Source organism: Neolamprologus brichardi, chromosome 2, assembly GCF_056152115.1.
Source record: "Neolamprologus brichardi isolate AB-2024 chromosome 2, ASM5615211v1, whole genome shotgun sequence".
Classification (NCBI taxonomy): Eukaryota; Metazoa; Chordata; class Actinopteri; order Cichliformes; family Cichlidae; genus Neolamprologus; species Neolamprologus brichardi.
Window position 1 is genome coordinate 26,086,812 of NC_142105.1, and position 9,092 is coordinate 26,095,903.

The 9,092-nt window shown below is 37.0% G+C and overlaps 1 protein-coding gene across 1 annotated transcript; it reads right to left on the reverse strand.

The window, feature by feature from the left end:
- Window positions 1-5,663: 5,663 nt before the first annotated feature.
- LOC148106144 (uncharacterized) lies at window positions 5,664-9,092 on the reverse strand. The gene is made up of 4 exons (XM_087851802.1): window positions 9,023-9,092; window positions 7,798-8,169; window positions 5,853-5,988; window positions 5,664-5,756 (listed from the first exon to the last, which is right to left on the reverse strand). The coding sequence occupies exons 1-4, from the start codon at window positions 9,090-9,092 to the stop codon at window positions 5,705-5,707; spliced, it is 630 nt and encodes a 209-aa protein (XP_087707928.1). The 3' UTR covers window positions 5,664-5,704.

Genomic DNA, 9,092 nt, shown 5'->3' on the forward strand with positions numbered 1-9,092 from the left:
TGTAATTAGCTTACTTACATTTGAATGGATGCACATAGCAGCACAGGCTAAGAAAGTAACATGTAAGTGCTCAGCTGGAAGTGAGAAAAGCTCATCTGTGAAAAAAAAAAGACCCATGTATGGGTACTTCCTGCATTACAGAACAGAGATGGAACTGTGTGTGTGGTCCAGGGCTTTTATAGACACTGAGGCTACACTGACTTTTATTTTGCATACCTCTTCTCATTCTGCCCTAAAAATATAATCGACAGCTAGATCTATGAACACCAAGATGTATGAATGTGCATGGGCATACCCAGCTGGGTGGGCATCTCATAGGTTTTTACTCTGCCAGAATGTAATGCCACAAAATAACCAGCTCAACATATATTGAGGATAAAATTTTGATTTACATTTTGTTGGAGTTTCAGTATTCTATTCTATTCTATTCTTATATATAAACTTTAATAGGTTATTCATATGTTATTAAATAGAAACAGGCAGTTTTGCATTTTGCAGCGCTGTGTCCTGCTTATTACACAGAAACTACCACAGTTGTTTCCATGTAAAACTTTTTAAGTTTACTGAAATTTTTAGATTTGCAAGTATCAGGCTTGTAATGTGCTCCTCTGTCTTATAGTGATTCCAATTTGGATTGGGGAGACAGACTCTATCTCTACTTTTAAAATTAGGCTTTAAACTTTCGTTTTTGCTAAAGCATATAATTAGGGCCGGAACCCCTCCGTTAGGGGTTAGGTGTTCAGAGCAGCAGCTCCCCATATACAGCCTTTTTTACCTGCACAAATGCCACCTGGCACAGCCCTGTCCACTGGACCAGATCCAGAGCACCCTTTTGTTTTTAAAGCATACATGTTATGTAACGGTCGTTTGCATTTGATGTTTTGTTGAGCTGTATGTCCAAATTTTGCTCCTTTCCACCCTCTGGTGGTGAACTATGGAGGGTACAGTTGTTTGCAGTTTGGGTCTCCACCCAGCTACTTCTTTGCTACTGCACATTGTGTCTGCATGCTGCAGCTCGTGGTTAGCGCCACACATGGAGAAAGACATGTTCAAAGTTAGAGAAAGAGAAGAAATAAGTAAGAAATAAGATGGAGAATAAGACAATAAGATCATAAAGGAATATTATCCCCTCCTGGATGTCAGCTCACGAGGTTTGTGTACTGTAAATGTTTTATTTTATGTGATTAAAGACTTTTGATTGATTGACACCAAGTACAAGAGTGCATTTTGATGTGATGATTTTTTTGTTGTTGTTTTCGTCGGTGAGTAGTTCTCACAGGTTTTATAACTCTACATTGTCCCTAAGTCAGTCCTTGAGGTTGCTATATGTCGTTTGATGTTTGAGCTAATGAATGGTAAGTCTAAAATCTCTATATTATCGCGTGGTGCCTGTTCTACGTCTAGCCAGGGCTCATAAGAGGGTATGTTTTAACCTTCCTGAGATGGTTGTAGGCTGTTGGCTAAGAAGTAGTGTTGAAATTTAGGCAGATCTAGTCCTCCTTTATCCTTAGTCCTTTGTAGCATTTTAAAACTAATACGCAGGGGTTTATCTTTCCAAAGGAATTTAGAAATGAACAGTTCCAGAGTGCTAAACCAGTCTGGTGGTGGTTTACTTGGGATCATCGAAAAAAAAAATTGATTCTTGGCAAGACCATCATTTTTATTGTGGCGACCCTTCATTTGTGATTTGAGTCTTCCATAATTCTTTTTCTATCCCAGTGCAGTCTACAAATATAAATATTTAGGTATTAATGTCTCTACTAATCTTGCAGATTTAACTAACATAATCCAAACAACATCCCACTTTTAAAGAAACTAGAAGGAGCAATTAATCAGAAGAACTGTAGATTTTAACCAGTTTGTCGAATAATCTGAAACTTTTGAGAAAGAGTTTATTAATGCAATCACCTCAGTGAGAGTGGTTTGTGAGTTTTGGAGAAAAAGCAAGACATCATCACATAAAAACTAATTTTATGTTCTACATTCTTGCATTTTATACCTTTAATCGCAATAGTCATCTGATGTGGTCTGAAGTGGAGTGTGGCCATCCCTGTCTCTGGAGACAGAAATTGTCGGATGTTTGGTCATTTGTCCTAAAACATGCTGTTGGGAATTGTATAACATTTTTAACCAGTTTATGAAAGAGTTTCCAAAACCAAATTTGTGTAGAGTTGCAAATAAAAATTTCCTGTTAACTCTGTCAAACGCAAACATTAATAGTCTATCAAATTAAGTAGTCTACGTGTATTTGATGAGTACATACCTTTTATGAAACCAGTTTTGTCAGGATATATTATTAGGGGAGTTATCTTCCCTAATCTTTTTGAGAGAGCTTTGCAGATTATTTTAAGGTCAACATTAATAAGGGATATTGGACAATAGCTGTTGGGTAATACAGGGTCTTTGCCTGGTTTTAGTAGGAGACTAATGTTGGCAGACACGTCTTGATGTATGCTCAATCATCCAGGTAAGTAAATCTCCAAACGTTGATTCTGTTCATCTGGACGTAGGGTAAAATTGGGGAAAGCTGCAGTTTCCCCAAACAGTACATAATGTACTGTTTATAAGATTGGGGAAACCTGGATGAGTGACGAAACATTTCTCCCACTGAAAACGCTACGTCCAGATGAACAGAATCAACTTTTGGAGATAATGTTGGCAGAATTCATACCCTCTAAACTCAGAACTATGAAAATATTTTTTAAATTCATATTTTTTTTAATCTATTTGCATTTATGAATTTTAAATTAATGATATTTACTGCATGCAGTATTTTTTTCTATTTATTGCTTACAGTAGCGCTGCATGTGTCTGATTTAATACATCAGCTTATTTGGGGGAAAAAGTCATCCTCATAATATCGTGGTCTCAAAACCCATGTACCAAATATTATACGCACGGCCTTAAAAGGACAAATTCCCTGCTGTGACATAATTAAAACTACAGTTGCTAGAAGACTCATCTCCGCTCAAGAGTTCATCCAAATTTAAATGCAACACCTCCATAAACCAGTAGAGGGAAACCTCACACCTACCCATATGTACAGGTCCAGATCATTATTTTAATTTTAATGTTTACACAACAATAAATGCTCCCTTCTTCTTACCTTGTTCAATTAATTGTATTTCTGGTGCAAAATCATAAGTATAATTCTGTTTGATCTATTTTTAAGTGCAGAAATACATATTTCTGTTTTTGGCTTATAGTATTTTCACAAATTCAGTCATACTCATTATAAGTAAGAAAGTATTTCTGAAGGTCCTTTTGTTTTACACAGTAATCTGAGTTATGTGACTAAGTAGGAATTGGATCTGAACTACATTTTACCTTAAAAAGCAACTAACATAAAACAATAAAGTTACATTACCACTTCTTCTTAATTAAATTATTATTATTATTACTTACAGTCAACTTCATTAAAACAGTTACCTTGTTCTTCAGTTGCATGAGAAAATAGACGTGTGAAACAATGTAGAAGTTTGTGAATATTTTAGCAACACTGAGAGCCTCAGTTTCACCGTGAGATCTCACCATACAAGGAGATATGTTCATTTTACACCGCTACTATATGAAGGAAGTGAAACGCAGACAATGGACAACATACAAACTGCAGGCCCACAAAGAGCCCAGCTATTGTACTTTTATCTCTCTTCATTTTTTCCTGTCAGTTTTCCTAATTTCAAATCCACACTGATAAATATGCCATCCTATTAGTTATAATTAAAACACGATTTTTCAACCTTTTTTTATTCATACAAAGTAATATATGAATTAAATGAGGCACTAAACACAAGGTTTGATATATGTTTTAATATATTTCTAACTAGAGTGAATTTTTTTTTAAAAAATGGCTACTAAATCAATCCATTTGCGCAACATCTCTAAAATTAGAAATATCCTGTCTCAGAGTGACGCTGAAAAACTAGTTCATGCATTTATTACTTCCAGGCTGGACGACTGCAATTCATTATTATCAGGATGTCCAAAAAACTCACTGAAAAGCCTTCAGCTAATCCAAAATGCTGCAGCAAGAGTACTGACAGGGACTAGAAAGAGAGAGCATATTTCTCCTGTTTTGGCTTCCCTTCATTGGCTTCCTGTTAAATCCAGAATTGAATTCAAAATCCTGCTCCTCACATACAAGGTCTTAAATAATCAGGCCCCATCTTATCTTAATGACCTTGTAGTACCATATCACCCTATTAGAGCACTTCGCTCCCGCTCTGCAGGCCTACTTGTTGTTCCTAGAGTATTTAAAAGTAGAATGGGAGGCAGAGCCTTCAGTTTTCAGGCCCCTCTTCTGTGGAACCAGCTTCCAGTTTGGATTCGGGAGACAGACACTATCTCTACTTTTAAGATTAGTCTTAAAACTTTCCTTTTTGCTAAAGCATATAGTTAGGGCTGGACCAGGTGACCCTGAATCCTCTCTTAGTTATGCTGCAATAGATGTAGGCTGCCGGGGGATTCCCATGATGCATTGAGTTTTTCCTTTCCAGTCACCTTTCTCGCTCTCTATGTATTAACAGACCTCTCTGTGTTGAATCATATCTGTTATTAACCTCTGTCTCTCTTCCACAGCATGTCTTTTATCCTGTCTTCCTTCTCTCACCCCAACCGGTCGCAGCAGATGGCCGCCCCTCCCTGAGCCTGGTTCTGCCGGAGGTTTCTTCCTGTTAAAAGGGAGTTTTTCCTTCCCACTGTCGCCAAAGTGCTTGCTCATAGGGGGTCATATGATTGTTGGGTTTTTCTCTGTATCTATGAAGCGCCTTGAGGCGACTTTTGTTGTGATTTGGCGCTATATAAATAAAATTGAATTGAATTGAATTGAATTGAATTGAAAAAGACTTTTCCCATTCATTTACAGTGTTTTTATTGCTTTTAAGGAACTTTGAATCAAGATAATATACATGACTCTATATTCTTATGTGGCCTCTAAAATATGATCACATAGCTGCAAGCATAAAATTTGTATTGTTTTCAAGTCTTTTTCAACATTAAACATACAATATGAAACTTCCACGATCACCTCCTGTTTGTTTAAGCAGCTTGGAAAAGAAAGCAACTGGACTTCTTTAAGTTTCATGAAAATGTTTCATCTCTGGTCCAAGAGGCATCTTCACTTCTAAAAACAAATGGTGGCGAGTCCCAGGTGTTTGAACCCTGGTAGGAGTTGTCCCTTATGAGCATCACTGACCCATGATTGATCGTGTGCTTCATTGCATGAGCCAAGGTGTTTTAAAAAAAAGCATGAGTCCTTACCACCAGAGGTTTTGAATGAAACCACCTTAAGCCCTTACCTAAAACTATTATGTAACCCATCACTTGACAAAGCAGGGATTGAGGAACCTGGGAAAGGATCTAAAAACTGTAGGTGGCAGACACTTGGTGTTGTAATGGTAATGACTCACACCTTGGGTCATGTGATGACGGACATGATTATTAGTGGGTCAAAGACCTTCTTAAGTGAAACACTCCACCATTTGGTTTCATAACTGAAGAGGTTTGTCGAATGAGAGGTGAAGCGTCTTCAAGAAACTCAGTGAAGTCCAGTTACTTTCTATCCAAGCTCCTTAGACTACCATGACCTGGATGACTGAGAACCTACACAGACATACTCCTGATTGTTGTTTTTGAATTTCCTTTTTTTTTATTTCATCGATCCTCAGTTCAGTGTCCAGTGCTGATTATGAGGGAGGTCAGCTCCCTAAAGCTCAGACTCACACTTAAGGTTTATATTCTCTGTTTCACACCTGAGGCTGTGAAAGAAAAAAAAAACAATTATAGCAAAACAAAGATTTTTATTTACCCATCAAATGATGGTATTCACTGGAATTATGTAATTGTTTATTAACCTCTTTTGATCATGGGCCGCCTTGTTAGAAGTCTTCTTAAGATGCTTCAGTTCCCGATACACAACACAGCATGACACTGCTATCAGGGGAGATCCCAGTGCAGCAAAGACTAGCCTCAGGTAAGGAAAACTGTGTGCTGAGAGAAGAGAACACCATGATAATTATAAGTACAGTACTTACAATTTATTCAAGTGTAATTTTTGGTAAGACTTGTTATTAATATGGTTAACTAACTGTAAATATATAAACGCTTGGGCACAAACCCCACACACTGGGTACCCTTAAGCCTTGTTTCTGAAGGTGCAGGTTTGTGAGTTGATGTATTTCACGTCAATCTTTTCCTAAAACTAATCAAGAAACTTTAGTGATTAAACTAAATAAAGAGATGGTGAAAGAAAACTGGAACAATGGGGGAAAACACTCAAACGTGTTGCATGGCCTTCCAGGTTCCTCCTCCTCCCTGCCGGTCTACCTGTCAGGGTTAGTATCTATTTTCCATGTTATGGCTGTCTACATTTTGAGTTACTTGTAGGTCCTAGGTTTTGGCCCCGTCGCCCCTCATGTTATCCTGTGCTCCCTCTGCTCTGTGTCTTGTCATTTCCTGCTAGTGTTCCCTCTGTGTAAGGCCCGTGTTTCTTAGTCTGTGTCTTTGCATGTGTGTTGAGTGTCCTGTTTTATTGTGAAGGTCTGTGTTCTATGTCAGTGTATTCAGTTTGCATCCTCCCTGTCTCGTCAGATTCATTAGGTTCAGCTGTGTCTCCCTCCTGTGTGCAGTTTCCTCGTTTCTTAGTTCTGTTTCTCGCCACCCTCGCTTTTGGTTGTATGTCATTCTCCTTCAATAAAGCTCACTCACACATCAGCCAGCGCCTGTGCTTTGGGTCCTTCACAAACACCACATGACACTACCCATGAGCTCTACAAACATCTATAATATTTATAGATGCTCTAGACAGAGCTGATTAGCATTGTTTTAAAGTTACTATTACTTTACAATAACAATTCAGATAATTTCATAAAAAAATTAACCTATTTTACACATTATAATTTTATTAAAAAATAAAATAACTTAAAAGTATTTAACTATGAGTTTACCATTTATTAACCAAGTTATGAAGTAATTTATGTTAAAGCAAATGTAACTGCGTTTGCAACAAGGAAGATCTTAATACTCGTATAAAACAAGTCAGCTTGTTATGGGGTTGAGGATTCACTACTATATAACTAATAGTTAACATCATTACATGTTATTTAATACTTCAATAAGTGACCTCCATACAAGTATTAAGAACTTCAGCTTTGTTTCTTCCGTAGCCTTTGCATGTTAACACTTTCTGATTCACACGTGTTCTTATCTTTTATTCTTTTCATTCTTTTTGTGAAGCACATTGTGAAGGAAACTGCTAGATAGATAAATATTTTTCTCATTTATATCTTTCACTAAACCTAACCATACCACACCAGAGATGGTAGTGTTACACACTGAAGAAAAGCCACACTGAAAACTTGTGCTGAACGAGGACAAATTTCCTGTCACAAAACCGCATCTGCTAAAATATTTCTTCTTCACAGCTTAATGTGCTCATTTAATGCAACTAATAATAATCAGTGACCAAGTGGAACGTTTCAGTGTGCCTTTAGAGTTTAGGTGGTAGTTACTGGGTAATAACAGATTATTAAAAAAATAAAAATGAATAGCTGCCCATGTGTGGCTAAATAACCACAAATACCAATAGAGAGACAAATACTGCATCAACATATACTCTGTTCTATTCTGTTCACTGTACACTTGCATCTTTCTTTCCATATGTTTTTCCCCCATTCTAGCTTCTATCATTTGTTGCACAAGTGATGTTTACTGTGTTTAACAGTTCTACTTCCACATGATGCTTACATTTGTAATTAACTTTATAATAACATAAAAACTAGGCAATAAAGGGTAACTTACATAACTTGCTTTCAATTTTGCTGTTGTCTTTAACATCTAGGGTGAAATAAATGTTTTTCTCTTGGACTCCATCTGAATTAAAGACCTCAATGCTGTATTGACCTGAATCATTCTTCTTCAGGTTTGTGATCTTGAGTGTCCCATTCTTGATTATAAACGTTAGTCTGTTGTAAAATTCCTTGTCTGTCGTTATTTTTTCTTTCTTCAGACTGAATACAGTTATGTTTCCCTTGGGAAGCACCTTCAAACACTTCATTTCACGGCCACTAGCATCAGTCATTACTTGGATATACACAGTTCCTTCAACAAGAGGAAAGCATGGACATGTGCTCGTCCTGAGGTCACATGTGGTCGCATCAACTGGAAAGAGAGCTGGAGAAGATGCATTTAATAGAACATGAGGTGAAATTATTCACACTACAAATGTGAATGTTTGGCTTCTTTATGAGGACAATCTTACCTAAAAAACTGTTCCATGCTCTTCATTCACCCACGGTGTGGTTTTAATCTTTCCAAGCTTCTAGAAAATTATGTACAAATCTGGGTGTAAATCTGCTGCAAATCTGAGTCCTAACTGACAGGAAACAGTCAATGGAAGATGATATATTTAGTTATTTTCAAAGTTAGGAAATCAACTTTCACTTCTGCTTGCCAACAAAAAGACTGAGATGAGTTGTTTGCGTTTTGTAGTGACCTGATCTCAAGAAATATCCATCAAATGCAAATAAACAATTCCCCCCTCACTTTAATACACAAAACTGAATCTAGACAAAACACACTTTCAAAAGTGTGTCAGGCACACATACTTTCTTCACATGTACTTTTGAGAAAGAACATGCAACATCTGAAGTGACACGGTAAGTCACAAACAGTTGTTCCTCTGGGGAGAGCTTTATTGCTTAAGAGTCTTTACAGGGTGTCCAAGAGAGACATCTTTTTATGTTTGTAAGTTTGCACAGTTTGCTTTCTGAAAGGAAGGAAACAAATTGGCGTAGAAAGAATAAAATGTAAACAACCTATGAAAAAGCAGCTTGCTAAAAGGATGCAAATCATGAGCACAATATGAAACGGTGAGGCAATGCTGACCAGCAAACAAAGAAGCCTTTTGTCTACCAAAAGAGGCTGAATTCAATATGAGAATCTCAGCTACACAACTAAATAATAAACAACAATAATCAATAAATAAATGAACATGACATGATTATGCGATGGAAGCAAACATTACAGATCTTCACTTTTCTAATTAGCCTCAGGCTAATTAGCAGGCCTTTAGCATGAGGAGTGATGATGAACAT